At 34.4% G+C, this 16,826-nt stretch overlaps 7 protein-coding genes across 8 annotated transcripts; 2 read left to right on the top strand and 5 right to left on the bottom strand.

Annotated features, from left to right (window-relative positions):
- Positions 1-820: 820 nt before the first annotated feature.
- OCT59_004264 (uncharacterized protein) lies at positions 821-1,420 on the bottom strand (the record flags this gene model as incomplete). Its single annotated transcript, XM_066148169.1, has 1 exon — positions 821-1,420. One exon carries the CDS (start codon positions 1,418-1,420, stop codon positions 821-823), a length of 600 nt encoding a protein of 199 aa, XP_065996793.1.
- Positions 1,421-1,627: 207 nt separating this feature from the next.
- On the bottom strand, positions 1,628-2,221 carry OCT59_004263 (uncharacterized protein; the record flags this gene model as incomplete). The annotated part of the gene is made up of 1 exon (XM_066148168.1): positions 1,628-2,221. One exon carries the CDS (start codon positions 2,219-2,221, stop codon positions 1,628-1,630), a length of 594 nt encoding a protein of 197 aa, XP_065996792.1.
- Positions 2,222-2,377: 156 nt separating this feature from the next.
- On the bottom strand, positions 2,378-2,731 carry OCT59_004262 (uncharacterized protein; the record flags this gene model as incomplete). The annotated part of the gene is made up of 1 exon (XM_066148167.1): positions 2,378-2,731. The coding sequence occupies one exon, from the start codon at positions 2,729-2,731 to the stop codon at positions 2,378-2,380; it is 354 nt and encodes a 117-aa protein (XP_065996791.1).
- A 7,027-nt stretch (positions 2,732-9,758) lies between these two features.
- On the bottom strand, positions 9,759-12,203 carry OCT59_004261 (uncharacterized protein; the record flags this gene model as incomplete). Of its 2 annotated transcripts, XM_066148166.1 has the most annotated exons (2): positions 10,946-10,970; positions 11,039-12,156. In XM_066148166.1, 2 exons carry the CDS (start codon positions 12,154-12,156, stop codon positions 10,946-10,948), a joined length of 1,143 nt encoding a protein of 380 aa, XP_065996790.1. The 2 variants fall into 2 exon arrangements, with proteins under 2 accessions (XP_025181929.1, XP_065996790.1); XM_025325284.2 differs by having other exon boundaries at positions 9,759-12,203.
- Positions 12,204-12,344: 141 nt separating this feature from the next.
- OCT59_004260 (uncharacterized protein) lies at positions 12,345-14,961 on the top strand. Its single transcript, XM_066148165.1, has 10 exons — positions 12,345-12,414; positions 12,489-12,692; positions 12,756-12,884; positions 12,952-13,283; positions 13,364-13,513; positions 13,588-13,658; positions 13,730-13,827; positions 13,899-14,237; positions 14,334-14,340; positions 14,421-14,961. The coding sequence occupies exons 1-10, from the start codon at positions 12,355-12,357 to the stop codon at positions 14,828-14,830; spliced, it is 1,800 nt and encodes a 599-aa protein (XP_065996789.1). The 5' UTR covers positions 12,345-12,354; the 3' UTR covers positions 14,831-14,961.
- Positions 14,962-15,016: 55 nt separating this feature from the next.
- On the top strand, positions 15,017-15,944 carry OCT59_004259 (uncharacterized protein). The gene is made up of 4 exons (XM_025315872.2): positions 15,017-15,242; positions 15,315-15,355; positions 15,416-15,489; positions 15,558-15,944. The coding sequence occupies exons 1-4, from the start codon at positions 15,041-15,043 to the stop codon at positions 15,922-15,924; spliced, it is 684 nt and encodes a 227-aa protein (XP_025181927.1). The 5' UTR covers positions 15,017-15,040; the 3' UTR covers positions 15,925-15,944.
- On the bottom strand, positions 15,781-16,807 carry OCT59_004258 (uncharacterized protein). The gene is made up of 4 exons (XM_025315871.2): positions 16,583-16,807; positions 16,468-16,495; positions 16,292-16,401; positions 15,781-16,220 (listed from the first exon to the last, which is right to left on the bottom strand). Exons 1-4 carry the CDS (start codon positions 16,759-16,761, stop codon positions 16,055-16,057), a joined length of 483 nt encoding a protein of 160 aa, XP_025181926.1. The 5' UTR covers positions 16,762-16,807; the 3' UTR covers positions 15,781-16,054.
- Positions 16,808-16,826: the final 19 nt, after the last annotated feature.

Genomic DNA, 16,826 nt, shown 5'->3' with positions numbered 1-16,826 from the left:
GGGAGCTGGAGGTGTAGACATAGTATAAAGCTCAGTAAAGAGGAAAGCAACTGGGGAAATATTAGTATTTTGAATAAGCACTTAGAAATTTTCAAACGAAAATTTCAAAAATAATTTTTTGTTAGTAATTTCAAAAATCAGGGAAAGAGTTGCATAGATCCTCACAACTCACATTTGATAGGCTAACAGTAATTTTTATTAATCATTTATAACTTCGTAACTCAAAATACAATGAAAAGAAAAGTAAATAAATAAAACTAAAATAAAAAGAAAATAGTCGCACAAATTTGTACATATAGAAATGTAAACTAAACTATAAATCCCAAACTTGTATATCCCAACTTTAAACCTAAAAAGCAAAGTTTCAGATCAACTACCCAAATCTAGAAAATCTTACCCGATCTTACAACCTGCCAAGATATTATTCCAGATAAGGACTGTTCGACTCTTCAGAAAATCCAACAGGTGGTGAAACCATAATTGTCGTTGAGTTAAGGAGGAATGGAGCCACTTGATATCAAAGAAGACCATTCGAGGCCTGAAGTGGGGAAAAAGGCCCATCGGCTGGAGACAAAACTACTTGAGGGGCGGAAAAATGGAAAGGTTGAACGGAAGGTCCTTTGTATGATCATAGAGTACTCAGCAAAATACCCAATGCCACGTCTTTTGTAACTTTAATTTTACATTTCGGTCACCAAAGTCCATGATAAATTTCACGTTGGAATTTCAAAAATGTGCGAGAAATAATAGGAGATAAAGATTTATAATTAAGACCGAAGTATCGTATAAGACACTTCGGAAGATCACGTGGAAAAAAACCTCAGAGAAACCAAGATGCAGAAAAGGAAGAATAATTATCGCTCGAAAGCAAATCTGGAAGACCAAGCGATGGTAGATTACGAAGGGTCACGAGAAGTTCATCGTACATTTGTTTACATCTGGAAGAAGAGGAGACCTTAGTAGCGAGCTTGACCAAGAAGCGTTCGATGAGATTTGTAGTCACATCCTTATAAATCAGAAGCAGGGAATGATCCTCATCAACATCCAAACAATTAGGGGAACAAATAAAAAGGTGTTCCAATGTTTCCATGAAAATGCCACAAAGCGGACATAAAGAATTATCGGCATATAGACCAGGAAATCTCTGGCAAAGCTTATACATGATAGGAAGTTCATCGAACCAAAGCTTAAGACGAAATTGAATAAAATTCGAGGCCTTAGATACTGCGAGGTTCGGATATAAACTTGATTTGAAGATGTCAAAGGAAAGAGACCAATCCACAGCATGAAAAGCCAATTGCAAAGGCAAAAACCGTGAAAGGCCTATTAATGAGAAAAAATGGCGAATATCTGTAAACATCCGCCAATACTTGACCGGATTGTAAGTTAAAAGTTCATCATGATCAGTAAAGAGTCCCATAGTTTTAAGAGAGGAAGGAAAAATATCATCCATAAGCGGTATAGGTTGTAACAAATTATGCTAATTTGAGGCTTTGATGATGTTATAAGTTCGCTTAGAAGGTGCAGAAATAGAATCTTTGTGGAAACTAAAAAAAGTACAAAGAATTTGTTTGGAATTCAATAATTCCGATATACAAGACCATAAGGAATTATTTTTTGATCAGATTCAGCGTGTGGAGGAAGCATCGTTCCATTGTGAAAATAACTCATCGAACTTAAACGAAGATACAAAGGAGACATAGGAGTCCAAAGAGAGGGAGTTCAACACATATAATACGAAAGCAAGTTCCGCAACATCATTGTAGGGAGAAATCATAGGGCAGGAAAATATTCCGGAATCAAGTATGAAATCATCAAGAGTTTGTACCCAAGCACAGGCCAAAAGTGTAATTGAAGAATCAACAACGTGTATGGTTCCAGATAAATGGAATTTGGTACCCGATTGTAGAGCAAAGGCAGGATTTGAAACAGGAGTAAGATCAGGTAAGAAAACAGGAGAACTGTCACAGTGTAATAAAGGTAGTTGAGCTATTGCAAAGTATCTTTCGGAAATGTATATTTCAGAAAAACCAAGGAGAAATCTAAAAAAAGAACATAAAATAAAAGGAGAAAGTTTTAAATTAATAATTTGTTGAGAAATATCTACATGCACAGTCATTTGATAAAGTTGTAAACAACGATAAGAAGGTAAAACAGATAAACAAGAACGATGAATTAATTTGCCGCCAACAGTTTTTAAAGCCAAAGGGCCTTCATCCATATCAAGGCAATGAAGGGAACAGCTGGGGCAAGGAGTAATCTGCATTCGGTTGTGTGTGGTAGGAATCCAATAGGAAAAATAAACAACACGAGTTCCAGAATCATCATCAAAGGTGTAAAAAACCCATCCAAAAACAAGAGAACCAGAAAAGTCTATTCAAGCAATCCAATAATATTTATTACGGAGTCGAATATAAGAGGAAGTGTCCATTGTATCAATAAATTTTCCAACCAAAGATAACAAGGATGGAGTGATATTAATGGGTTCGATGCGTTTAGGTAAATAGGAAATAGGATTGGGAAGAAAGGTAATAATTTGAAACCAAGAAGAAATTTTTCCAGTAGAAGCAACAAGACCCATTAATTTAAGGTCATTCCATGTATACTGAAAATTATAAAATAGATCCACGACTTGTGAAAGGCACCAAAGAGCAGATTTAAGCCAAGAACGTATTTCCAAAACAGCCAGATCAGATGATAAGGAAACTAGAGGGCAAGCTTCGTTAGGCATTAACTCAAGAAAAGTATGATAGGACCCCGGATATCTAATATAAAGGTCATAATGGACTTTTGGCCAAAAACACCCCTTTTTGCTGAAACTCAAAAAATCGTTTTTTGTAAATATCTCAGCATCCAGTAATTCAATTTTAATGAACTTTTTTTTATTTTGTAGCCCTCATTTAGCTCTACAATTTAAAAAAAAGTTCATCAAAATTGGACTACTGGATGCCGAGATATTTACAAAAAACGATTTTTTGAGCCCCTGAAAAATGGGCCAATCTGCCGAAAGTGTGACTTATGACCTGTTTTGGAGATATCCGGGGTCCTAGTATGATCAGGAAAATCAAACTGAAGTCCAGATTCTCGAAGTAATTTGATAGTTTGAAAACCCCAATTATGACTGATGGAACGACGTTTTAAAGTCCATAAAGAGAAGTCTATAAGAGAGTCAAGAGAAGTAGGCCATTTTAAAGTAAGCTGCAAGGTTTGTAACATAATAAGAACCCAATTTGCCTGTTTGGAATTAGTAGATAAAAATGAAATCCAGGATAGAAAACGGCATATAAGTCATTCACATAAGGAATCATAAGGATTAGAATCTTTACTAAAGAATCTACTAGTTAGGGCTATTGAAGGAAAAGTTCGAGCCACAGAAAGAGCTTTACGTTGAAGACCATAGTATCCATTGGCAATTCGCATAACCTGCGCTTTTGACAAGTACAATACTTGAGAACGGAATTAAACTTTTGGTAAAACAACCAAAGAATGAAGATACGCTAATTGAGCAGGTGAAAGCTTCTTGAATCGTACAGATGCAACAAAGGACGAGTAAATATCTTTAAGTTGTGAAAGAACAAAATTGGGGGATCCTTGCAAATTGAACCAAACACCCAAAAACTGAAAGGATGAAGATAATTTCAGAGCCTGTAACGAAAAGCTCATTGAGGAAAGATGATTCGGGATTTCCAAAGTCAAATGAAATGATATTAAATTATTAACAGCTGACAAAAAGACTAACTTATATTTCAAGAAATTTGCAGTAATATTATTTAAAAAATAAAAATCACGAGCAATAGAAAGTAGTTGCTCTAAGCCAGACAGAGAAGAGGCGATTAGAGTAGAATCATCCATATAGGTTAATTGAGTAATAGGTACGGCAACATCTACATTATTATTGATGTTAAGAATATTTGCAGGAATACCGGAACTCCATATATAAGGGGAATTGGCTGATGATGATAACTCCGTTAAAAGAGGATCAAAGTAAATAGTCCAAAGGAGTGGAGAAATAACCTCGCCTTGATCAATATTAATCAAGAGATTATAAGATTCAGTTTTGCCAAAAGGAGTCAGAATTCTATTTTTTCTAGAAGTAAATAAACTTATTATAAAGTCAGAAAGTTTGGAAGGAAATTTGAGTCGATCAAAGCAGAGTCGAAGCATGCTCAGATTATACATACCACCCAAATTATTTTGGACTGCCGTAATTATAAGTAAAATCCCAAATTCAATTATGGCATCGGGCATCCCAAATTATTTTGGCACTTTACATAGTAAATTATATATAAACCGAATGAATTATGGCATCCCAAATTATAATTATGGCATCCCAAAATAATTTGGGCAGCATGTATAGCTCAGATCAATGGAATCAAACGCTTTGGAGATATCTTGACTTAAAATCCATAGTTCTTGAGGGATTTGTGAAACTCGATGACTTTTCATAATACCATCGAGTATATTGATAGGGGTGTTGACAGAAGAACCAGGAAGTCCAGCAAAGTTGTCGCCAGTGAGTACTTGGTGTTGAGTTAAAACTCTAGAGAGACGATCGGTAATGATCTTAACCAATAATTTCCGAGCAGTTTCCAATAAAGTAATTGGACGGGTATTCTTTAATAGACACTCGAACTCGTGGAGTTTAGGGATAGGGCCGATGGAAGCCAGACGCCAGTCTTCAGGAATGTCTGAGAACACTAAACATGAATTCATTAAATCACATAAGTAAAGGAGTGCATCAGAAGATAGTAATCTAAACTATTCATAAGGAATAGACGAGGGACCAGAGGCCTTATGGCGTGGAGAATTGTTAATGACAGCCAGGAGTTCTGCTTCAGTAATAGGCGCCATGACTATCGAGTAAATGTTTGAATTAATTGAAGGAATAGGAGTATAATGACTTTTCCATCGATCGGGAAGGTCATCAAGAGTTTTAAAGGGAGATCGACTAGGACCAACTACATTTTGAAAATGTTTGATAGCAGCCTTATGAATATCATCTGATGCAATCAACAGTTGAGGTTGCCAGGGATATCAGTAACGAGTACTCGATCCAAGACGATACTACACTTTTCACGATTCAAAGAATTGCGGATAAATTTTCCTTTGTCTTCATAAAAATTAGAGTTCCATTCAGCAATAGTGGCTTTCATAGCAGCTTGCTTGTGATTATCAAATTCCATAGTAACTTTTCCAGAGATAAATCTTTTTATGGTTCGTAAAGAGGATCGGAATTTCTTCAAAAATATTAGAAAATCTAGGTGCGAAGAAATAAAAACAGAATAAAGTGTAATAGGAGTAGGAAGGACTTTGATAAGAGCATTCTGATCAGGAAACAGATTGATGAATTCATTATAAAAAGAAGGAAAGAACTGATTCCAGGAAGAGTAAAGGTTAGAAATTGAAAAATTTTTAAAAAGTAAACTAATGTAATGATCCAATTTGTGGCTAAGATGAATGATAGGCCTAAGTTCAAATGGAATAGCTTGAGGCTTGTTCAGAGAAATTACTCGTTTGGGAAAAGTACAACAAGCAGCATTGAGTAAGGCAGATTTCAATCGATGCCAATCATTATTAAGATGACCATCACCATAGAAGGTTTGAATTTCTTAAGTCCAGAATCCACTTCTGCAGTAAAAAGAATCTTTTGTTCAGGAAGAGCAGTATGAACATTAAACTCAGTTCGATAATGTGAACGCTGTTTTAGATAACTCAGAGCGCGTAAATCACGAATATTAAGGAAGTCAAAAAAACCAATCAATAAAAAATAATCGGTACTAAAAGTATCAGAAGAGTCTGAAACATAGGACCACAAATAAGCAGCAGGAAAAGCAGGGAGGTCCAAACGGGATAAGTGGTTCGAACTCGAGGATCAAAATGTAGGTAACGGTAAAGAAGAGGAATCAAACGCACACAAATCATCAAATTGGTGGGAGTGCAAATATTTAAACAAGGGATTAATAGGAGATGAGATAGTCGGATCTGAAATATTCTTAAGGTAACTATCAAAATCAGCATTCAGGTCACCTCCTAGCAAAACATGAGCACCAGTGGAACACGCTGCAGTAATCCAGGATACAAGGGTCGAATGACATTCAGAAATCAGTCTATTATTAAGACCACGAAGGAGGTATATAAGCTCCAATAATAAAAATATTTTGTCGACCTGGTAGCTGGAGAAAAAGTGATATTAATCGGTCCTTATGAAACCGTTTTCTAACAACATACATAGCTAAACTAGAGTGAAGAATAATGCCAACACCTGCATGGTGATTGACAGAAGGTGAAAATGAAAACCATTTGTGAAATAAGTATTGTGAAAGATAAGGTTCACACACATATTTGTGAGCAGGTGAACAGAGATTAGTTTCAGTAAGGATTAGACCATGAAGTTGATGGGAAAACAATAAGGAAAACAAATTTAATTGTTTCGAAGAGTGAACTAAAGAAAAAACATTAAGAGTACCAATTCGTAAAATATTAGAGAAATTAAGTTCGCGATTAAATTGATCAGGGAAAATGTCAAAAATTTGAGTAGAAGAGGAAGGAGATAAAGATTGCAAATTAGACGCACTATCAGGGGGGTGAAGTCCCTGTGAGCCACCCATTATACAATTGTTTTCAATCATTTAGAAGCGGAGGGGGGTGTTGAGGAAGAAAAGGACTCTAATTTTTCAAGAATGGAGCCTAGTTGATTGGAAAGGTTTTGTTGAGTATAAGAGACCGAGGAAATTTCTTAACGTAATCTTGTTGAATCATTAGGGGAACCGCTAAGATTGACACGATTAGGTAAAAGAGCGTGTCTGCTGGAAAGAATGGAGTTAGGATTGAGAGTGGAGAAGAAGGCATCAGGAGAGGTGTCCATGATAGAAAAGTTGGGATTGGCAGGTATAGGTGAAAAGGAAGAATTATTATTGTTATTATTGTTATTATCATCAATGTCCTGATGGTAATCCCAACCGGCGTCATTAAAATAAGAGTTGGGCGTATAGGAGGGGGAATTGTCCTGAGAGCCATCATAATTCATCGTTGACTCAAGTTCCTTAATACGATAGTCATGGTCTGTGATGGAACATTCCATCCAATTAACTTTTTCGTCAAGATCATGAAGCTGTTTAGCGATATCCTTGAGTTGATTTTTAATATCTTCTATGACATCCGGAGGTAAAAAGGATTTGGGTTGAGAGGAGGGTGTGAAGGAGGGACCAGCATTAGATCCAGATTGAGCATTAGCATGGGGATTGCGTTGAGAAGTTGTATCCTCATTGCGAGAGGAACGAGCTGTTAGCTGAACACGAGAGAGACTGGAGTTGGGTCGATTGGGATTGTTAGAGCGTTCAGTAAAAGTACGGTTACGAGAACGTGAATTAGATCTAAATCGTGAACGTAAAGTTGAAGGGGATTGTGATCATCGGGAATCAGGACAGCCTCATTTAAGGCCAGCATTGAACCGTGTGTAAAGTTTATCCAAATGGTCATTAGTCTTATGAGCGGGCTGAGGACTGCATTTCGAAGAAGAGCATCCATGTCGTCCACATACATGACAGAGATTCTTTGCTTCATCAGGAGAGTGCCAGGTTAAACCTTTATTTTGAAAAGCAATTGTTAATTCCTTAGCTGCCTCGAGACTTTCAAAAGAGGAAAAATTCAAGTAAGCGTAAGACTTGGGTTTATAGGAGTTGTAAGAGAGAGGGATGTTGACAGCTTTAGCATTGACTTGCAGGGCAATTTCTGAGAGGTCAGCTTCTTTAATATTTTTAGGGATGCCTGCAAGGATGGCAACATGTTCTCTATGGATATCGCGTTGGACTTTCGAATAAAATGCTGGACAGACGCGTAGGGAGTTACCAAGACAAATGATCGCCCAAATGTCTTTAAATTGTGTAACAGAGCTCGCATTGGAGAATTGGACATGGGCATTATAATAATGATTCCTAGTAGTAAGTTTGCATTTAACTACTTCGCCGTATCAGGAAAAGGCCTGTCTAATTTGTGTTTCATTAAGGAAAAGGGGAATGTCAGTAACAAACAAAGATTTTTCTTCATCACTACGACGCGCATCTGCAGGCGAGTAGGGGCAAAGACCAGATCAAGAAGATCGGCACATGGGGATTGGACGCATGCGGTGTGATCATCCTGAATAAAGAAAAAGACAAGGATTCTTTTGTTGTCTCCTGATCCTTCACAATGAGCACGTGAGCCATAAGAGGAATATCGGGAGAGGGCTCTGTCAACTTCGTCACATATGGTGCGGTTAGTGGGAAATTTTTCTTTGAACGCGACAGGCGCGTCGTGAAGATAGGCCGCAACATGGAATCTGGAAGGAGAAGATTTGATGGCAGCAGCATCACCATCAGGGGAAGGTTAGTGTAGAGGTACGTCGAAGGTCACAGATTTACCTTTATCATTAGGGGAGGGGTTAGTGGAAACAGGAAGGGGATGGGCATGTATAGAGGACTCTAAAGACGTATTAGTAGGAGGAGGTTGAGTTATAACAGGAACTCTGTTAACAGGAAGGCCAGAAGGAACGGTGGAAATAAGGTTGGGAGCAGGAGCAGAGGGTGAAGTTATATCAACATTCATAGCGTCATTAGAGACAATACGCGAACGTTTGTTAGGCGCGCCAGCGGTAAGAGTGGGAGACAAAGGTCGGTCTCCAGAAGGAGCAGAAGTATCAGGACGTGGCGGTGGCAGAATATCTGGGTTAATAACAGAAGGAGCTGTAGGTGTAGTCATAGTATAAAGTTCAGTAAAGAGGAAAGCAACTGGAAAAATATTAGTATTTTGGACGAGCACTTAGAAATTTTTGAACTAAAATTTCAAAAATAATTTTTTGTTAGTAATTTCAAAAATCAGGGAAAGAGTTGCGTAGATCCTCCATACAACTCACATTTGAGTTTACGTAGAGTTTATATTAAAATTTTTCAAAAGTTGTGTATTACAGGAATTTTCAAAATTTTGTTATCCTACATACCCCTGTTTTTAACACAACCAGTGATTCAATTTATATCATTAGATTCGTCTCAATGAGAGGATTCTAATGATGGTAAAATCGAATTCCTAGCTTCAATATTGACAGAGTTATGTCATAAAATGTATTTTTACTTCAGTACTTAAAATTTACTTGAGTTATATTAGTATTATTCGAGGTCCTATACTCACTATCTAGTCTAAAAATTTATTAACCCTTTTTTTTACCCTGATATTTTTTGTTAAAATTCTCTTTTTTTTTCTTGTTATTGTTACAGTAGGTCTTGTTGAATTTTTCCTAGGATGAAGACTAAGAGGAGGGGTTCCCCTCTAAGAAAGGGCAATTACACATCAAACTTACTTTCATAGTCCAAAATTCACCTAACAGTGCACATGTAGGATCCTTTTGTAGGATGATAAGTGGTTCAATATTTAATTAGTTAAAATAGTTTTTAAATTGTATCATGTATGTGTGTTTGATTTACTACATTATTTTAATAAATATTGAATGTGCTGCAGCAAAAAAAAAAATGACATACAAAACCTTTCTTTTAACTTTGATCAAACTTGTATAAATTATGATTTTTAAGAGCTAGTTGATAACAAAATTTCCGATAAATTAATCTATCCATTTTTAGATATGATCGGTAGATTCTGCGATTTTTTGGTGGGAGTAGAAAACCCCTATAAATATATCCTGACCGAACTTTAATTATTAGGATGTTCGGATGTATGTCCGGCGACAATGTACAACAAATAACGGCACCTTCGAACTTATAGTTCCTAGTTTATTATAAATAGTTGGTGAAATATTAGAAATGAGCACACTTTCGCAATAAAAACATGAAAGGTTGGGAAAATGGGAATCCTATTCCGAGAAACTTTGTACAGAAACTCGTACAGAAGTTCGCATAAAAGAAATGTTAAAACAAGCGATACAATAATCTTGAATGTCGGTGGAATCAAGGTAAGCTTTGTAGCTTTCCCATAAGTTACCGTATATATATATATGCGAAAAGTTACAAGTTCATGCTGCTTTAGTATGTTACTACTCATACTACCTTGACCGGTTATCCGGAAACTGCTTGCCAAAATGTTTGATCCCGCGAACGCGGCAATGCTTGACCAACATATCCTGGCGGTAATGAATACTTTATTGATCGCAATGGTTACGCTTTTATTATATAACGAAATTCTATCGTAGCGATCAAATCCTCTTGAGTAACAGAAACGCCTGTAGTTGCAAATCATCCAAAGTGTTTGTATCTGAACAAGACTTACAGCAGGAAATCGAATACTTTCAAATTCCTTATTTTGCAAGACAAATTGATCTTGCTTTAAAGCGTGGCGTTAAGTTAGTAGATATTCATTATTCATTATAAGCTCTACTCATTGAAGCAATAAGCATAGTCGTCAACAGAAGAGATCAATTTTTGTCAAAACATATCTGAGACCATTCATCAATGAACATAATGATTATCATGGACATGTGACCTCGGGATATGGAATCTTAGAAAGCTTTTCTGCTATGCTTAAAAAACCCAATTTCCATCATGTCATTGGGAGCTAAAAATTATGAGCAATACTCCGGTCAAAACATAAAATTAATATTGTCCGGCTTTATTGACATAAATGGTGTTATAAATCGGCATTATAACGATCATAATTGACCAAATTTTTTCATAAACATTTCTCGGAAATTGTAAGTAATGTAAAACGGCATCTAGAACGTAATATTGTGTCTTATAATAATACGGTATTTACCTAGTTTTATTTTACAATAATTTTAAGTATTTCTCATGCAAGTATCATAACTAAATAATATTATTCTATGGCCATAAAATAAAGAAATTTATGCTACAAAATTCTGTACTTTCATCAATTAAAACCAATAAAATCAATGCCATTGGAACTAACAAATTCATCTTCAGTATTGGCTCTTCGTAATAAAATTCCTTGTGCAAAAAATCCTTGGTCATTCCAAGCTTTCATATCTTCTCCTGAGAATGGACCATGTATTTCATTAGAATTAGCACCCGATGAATCAGTCCATTTATATTCCCAATACAACTGTTGCGTACTTAGATTTGTCGGTACATTACTTGAAATTTCATTATAAGAAACATTTAATGTATTATCTCTATTATCTTCGACATTTTCTTCAATACTTGATGGCACCCAATCTTCTGGAACTATTCCCTCTCTCTTCAAATTCCTTAAAATTTGTTCCCATGTATCATCATAAACATTAAAATGTCCCAGCGCCATCATTTTATCAGATAAATCAGTAAGTCGTTCTATTTGTTTCTTGCATTCTTGTTCTATAATTTCTTCAGACGTAAGTTCTTTGTCAATTACCATTTCAGTTTCTTCATCTGTTTTGCCTTTCTTCCTCTTATATTGTTTTTGTCCGCGTTTATTTTTTCCTTTATTATTAAGTTTTCCACCTAACCTTTGTAAGGCATCTAATAACGTTTCACCTCGCTTCATAATTGTTAAAAGTTCCTTCCATATTGATAAACGATCCAATGGTCCTTTTGACGCTTCTTCTGCTTCTTTAAGCTTTCTCTCTTGTTCTTGCTTTTCATGGGCACGTTTAGCTTTTTCAATGTCTTTACGTGAAACACCTTGAAGCCAATTATCATGAAAAGCATTTGGATCCTTTTTATTGCGAATATAATTCCCTGCTTCGTCAAATCTACCTTCCTCCATCTCAGCTTTCATATTAAAAGCTTCAATTATTGTTTCTCCAGATTCCTCATCATATGCATCCTTGGATGTATATTCCTGACCTTCAATTTCATCCAATTCTAAGTATCTAACCTTTTTCTTTCCATCTAAGTCTTTTGAATTTTCTTGTTTAGGTATATCATCATCTGCAAACATATCGTCAACATCTTCAGCTATATTTTCTTTTCGACGGTTAAAGAGAGCTGTGCCGTCGTCATCACTGGTATCTGTTTCATCACTTGCATATCCTTGAAGTTTAACTGAACCGCGACGTGTTTTAGCTTTTTCTAAGGAGTCTTCATGATCAAATTCATACTCACCCTCCTCATTCGCAGCTGAAGCAACTGTAGAATCATTGGATGTATGAAAACGAACTCTTTTTGAACTTGATGGTTCGAGGGGATCGTTTTTATTTTGGTCTAAAGAATAACTTTCACGTTGGGATCTTTTAGACATATTAATTTATTTGAGTTTGAAAAAGGGTTCAGTTTAGTTCCATCATCGGAGTTGCAGTTAAAAAATTCCCAGGGCTTAGTTTATCCTAAAATTTCCTAAATTGGAAGTTCAATTTGAGATAATCGACTTTGATCATGTGGTGTAACAAATAGTTCCTTATAATCAAAGATGCTCTGAAAATTTCGCTTGAATTGAAAAATGTCTTCCTCAGAACAGCTCCCGAAAAACGAAGAAAGTACGAAACATACGGAACATGTGGTAAAGAATTTATTGATTAGTTTTTTTATAGTATTGTTTATATAACGATTATTGATCTCTCTCCGATTATTTAGGTTACTCGTCGGCTCAAAGCTCCATATTTAAGCGGATTTATTCTACGAATTATGATTTTCTTGATGGATTATATGCCAGGCGTTACTAGATACTTATTTTGGAACGCAGGACTTAAGGCATTGCGGAAGTTAAGCATTGATGACTGTCCGACACTTATACCACTTCCTCTACCAAAAGAAACATTTGGAATTGTGGAAACAAAGGTTCGTTCAATTATGAAATAAAATTAACATTTAAGTTATTAAAATTTCGAAACATTATAAAAGACAGTTGATGGCTTAGAAATTTTTGAGAAACAAAAGAACTTGCAACAGAAAGATTATTATTCCTCGGGATTTTTACGTGCAAGCGATTTTCATGAAGCATATCTTGCTAAAAGAGTCACTCCTCTACAAGTAAGTATTTTTATTGTTGAATTAAGTGTTATGACGTGGGCATTCTAAATTGTTCATTTCATTATAGGTATGCGAAGTGCTTATAAACAAAATTGAGGAATCGCTTAAGAAATGTAGTCCTCCACTTAATGCCATTATTAAATACAAACGCGATGATATCATCGCGCAAGCTACTGCATCGACGGAACGATACGCTAATAATAGTTCGTTGGGTCTGCTTGATGGCATCCCGATAGCAGTTAAGGATGAGATTGATGTCAAAGGTTATGAAACTAATGTTGGTACCAAGTTTATAAATTATGGAAATCCAGCTACTAGTGATGCTACCATCATAGAAAGACTAAGAGAGAAAGGTGCAATTATTCTCGGGAAAACTTCAATGCATGAAATCGGATTTGGGTAAACTGTTTTCATTTTAAAAGTATTATTTTTTTTTTTATATGAAGGATCGATGATATTGAACTTCTTAAAATATCTAGTTCTACAAATAATAATCCATTTGTATGTACACCACGAAATCCCTATAATACTGATTATTATCCTGGCGGATCGAGTGGAGGTAGCGGTGTTGCTGTTGCCTCCGGATTATGCCCAATAGCCATTGGACGTGATGGTGGAGGTTCTGTCAGGTTGTTCAATATAAAGTGATAAACTAATGATTTTCTTTAATGAATGTATTTATTAAAGATTTGTTATCATTTAGAATACCTTCATCTTTTTGTGGTATTTATGGTCTAAAAACAACTTGTGGAAGGTTTTCTGATGATGGCCAATGTAAGTTATTTTGTTCAGTAAAATATTGATATTCAGCATTTCTTAATGCAACACAAAATGTTATTTAATAGATCCGCTTGCGCATTCAGTTGCCGTATCAGGCCCCATGGCTGCAAGTGTGGACGATTTAGCGTTAGCATATTATGTCATGGCTGGAAAAGATCCAAAGGTTCGAAATTTATAGTATCAAACTTTATTCCACAAATTATTTTGACGACTTTAATTCTTCAATTATAAAAGGACCCCAATACTTTGCATCAGCCTTTGCCCACATTACATGGATTTCACGTTACTAATAAGTTAAGTGACTTGAAAATTGGTGTTTATTCAATGTGGAATAAGCAAGTGGATAATCCAGCCATTACTACAGCATTAAATAATTTTATTGACGAATTAAAACTTCGCGGCGCTAAAATTATTGAGATTAAAATTCCTGAACTTGAGGAAGCGCGAATAGCACATTTGCTTACTATTGGTACTGAACTTACCACTGTCGCAAAGAGACATAAGGATAAGATGCATTTATTTTCATGTCCTACTCGTTCAAATATTAACGTAATGAAATTAGCCACTGCATCAGTAAGTTTTTATGACTTTTATGTTTCATTAAGTTTTTTTTTATAAACCCGTTTGAAATTTATTCATTTATTTTTTTTTTATTTTGTTTATTTAAAGGATTATAGTGAGTAGCTATAGTTGATTATGCAAGTCTTTAAACGTAATAATTTATTAGTAGCTTAAAAATGTTTTTATTATTGTTAGTTGTGTCCCAACAAGTTCGTACACGAATTATGCGTACACTTAATAACCTTTTCAGTAATCAAGTTGATCTAATTTTGACTCCTGCAACTGCCATTACCGCTCCAAAAATTTACCCACGTGCATTGGCACATGGTGAAGTAGATGTAACTATGATATCTGATATAATGAGATTTGTTCAATTGGCGAATTTTGCCGGGGTTCCTGCTGTTTCTGTACCAGCTGGGTATGATGATAATAATTTACCAATTGGATTACAATTTATTGCCAAGTGGTATGATGAAGCAACGTTGTTGCGGATTGCTAAAACTTCCGAAGAAATTTTAGGAAATAGGAGGAAAAAACCTTCTGACAAATTTTGGTTTGGTAATTATGTTCAAGAAGTTTCCGAAAATTTTTTTGGAGAATCTTGAGTATTTAATGATTAAAGTTTAATTTAAAAAATTTTAACAAATGTATAATGCCAATTTAAATGACAAAATTTCTTACTGTATTATTACGTATATAATAAAAGTTTAATAAATCCATTCTATATTGGGACTTCACGTGCTTTATTTCTATGAGTATGTAGGACAGCAATAAATGAATTGGAAATTTGGGAATACGTATTTTGATTTTATATAATGGCAAAATTAATTTCAGCAGAGGAATGTCTCAACAATCTTCGAAACTATAAACCAAAGAATGATTATTTAGATGTACCATATGTAAAAAGAGCTGCAGTACTTGTACCATTAATTATTAATGATAATGAATTAGAAATTTTACTTACAATACGTTCAACAGGTTTATCAAGTCATGCCGGGGAAGTCGCATTACCAGGAGGTTGATTAATTTTTTGAATATCCATTTTTTTTTTAGTTTTGATTTTAATTTATTTTACGTTTTTTTTTTCAGGTAAAGTTGATGAAAATGATGAAAGTATAATTGCTACCGCAGTAAGTTTTACATAATAATTTTTAATTAAAATTTATAGCTTATTTGTATAATTTAAATAGTTTAGAGAGGCCGAAGAAGAAGTTGGAATAAAACCCGATGATGCTGAATATTTAACCTATTTTGAACCATTCTTGTAAGTATTACTTACAAGCAACAAATATTTTTTAATTTATAAATGATGTAATATATATATATTATTAGGTCAAAACATAAGTTGCTAGTTACGCCGGTTGCAGCATTAATAACAAATCCATTTTATAAACCTATACCAAATCCATCAGAAGTTTCAGAATGTTTTACTGTTCCACTGAGAGCATTTATATCAAAAGAATATCATTTATCATTTGATAGTTTGTGGAATAATCGGTTATATAGGGTTCATCATTTTGTATGGAAAAATCAGAGTGTGATGGGTTTTAGTGCTAGCATTTGTGTTGAAGTAGCTAAAATTGCTTTTAATATACAAAATGTTGATTGGGAGGAAATAATTGAAGGTCAACCTTCAAGAAAAGAATATATTAAATTTATGTTAGATGATATTTTGACACAAAATAAAAGTAAATTATAAGTTAGATTAATTATCTGTATAATAAGGTTAATCGAACATGTATAAATTATTAATATGCTAAATTTAAGTACTAAATTATTATTATATTACCATTATTTTATTATAATATTTATATATTAATAAATATTCATCAACAACCACACTTATATTTTTCAGCAATTTTTCCACAATCGAATATTTCTTTTTGTAATCTTTGATTAACAATATTATGTACAGCACAAGCCCATTGAGATGCTGCTTCTCTTGAAGATACTTGTGGTGGATGTTTCGCAAGAATAGCTTGAAATTCTGCTGCACTATAATTTTAATATTAAAATAATATTTGATTAGATCAGTAAAAAGGTTAAACAAATGATACGATTTTTACCATTCACCACATGGATATAATCTACTGAATAGATATATGAAGCTTCTAAGCGCTTCTTTTTCATCTTGTGTAGGACGTTCTGGAAATCTTGCCATCATAGTATGAAGTAACTAACAAAAGATCAAAAATGAACTGAATAGTAATAATAATTGAAAAAAACAAAATTTAATTATTACCTTCCAACTACTCTGCCCAAGTTCGGCCCTTTTAATCAAATCAATAATATTCAGAACTAGAAATAAGTTGCAACATTTAACGAAACAAGAATTATGATAATAAATTGTAAATTACTTTATAGTTGAATTCTTCAATTGAGGCATTACAACTGGACCTTTAACAACATTGTTATCAATTTCAGGTATTAAAGTAATCGCTTCTTCTCTTGTTTGTATGACTGAATAATTCAAATAGAGAAATGAAGGCAAGATAACTAGTAAAAATAATAAGAAAAATAATAAAGGTAGGCGCATATTGAATATATCAAAAGACGGTAAAAAGTGGCATCGTTTCTTTTTTTATATATTCATAATTGTTG

The sequence above is a fragment of the Rhizophagus irregularis genome, chromosome 12 (assembly GCF_026210795.1).
Source record: "Rhizophagus irregularis chromosome 12, complete sequence".
Taxonomy (NCBI): domain Eukaryota; kingdom Fungi; phylum Glomeromycota; class Glomeromycetes; order Glomerales; family Glomeraceae; genus Rhizophagus; species Rhizophagus irregularis.
Note: the sequence above shows the minus strand (reverse complement) of the source record. Positions and strands in the feature narration are given on the sequence as shown.

Bases quoted from the DNA above. Each gene is read 5' to 3' on its own strand.
- OCT59_004260 (XM_066148165.1), top strand. From the start codon at position 12,355: ATGTCTTCCTCAGAACAGCTCCCGAAAAACGAAGAAAGTACGAAACAT. The intron at 12,415-12,488 runs GTAAAGAATTTA...CCGATTATTTAG, and splicing joins CGAAACATACGGAACATGTG to GTTACTCGTCGGCTCAAAGC. The intron at 12,693-12,755 runs GTTCGTTCAATT...ACATTATAAAAG, and splicing joins TTGGAATTGTGGAAACAAAG to ACAGTTGATGGCTTAGAAAT.
- OCT59_004259 (XM_025315872.2), top strand. From the start codon at position 15,041: ATGGCAAAATTAATTTCAGCAGAGGAATGTCTCAACAATCTTCGAAAC. The intron at 15,243-15,314 runs GTTGATTAATTT...TTTTTTTTTCAG, and splicing joins GGAAGTCGCATTACCAGGAG to GTAAAGTTGATGAAAATGAT. The intron at 15,490-15,557 runs GTAAGTATTACT...ATATATTATTAG, and splicing joins ACCTATTTTGAACCATTCTT to GTCAAAACATAAGTTGCTAG.
- OCT59_004258 (XM_025315871.2), bottom strand. From the start codon at position 16,761: ATGCGCCTACCTTTATTATTTTTCTTATTATTTTTACTAGTTATCTTG. The intron at 16,496-16,582 runs GTAATTTACAAT...TTTGATTAAAAG, and splicing joins TTGAAGAATTCAACTATAAA to GGCCGAACTTGGGCAGAGTA. The intron at 16,221-16,291 runs GTAAAAATCGTA...TTAAAATTATAG, and splicing joins TTATATCCATGTGGTGAATG to TGCAGCAGAATTTCAAGCTA.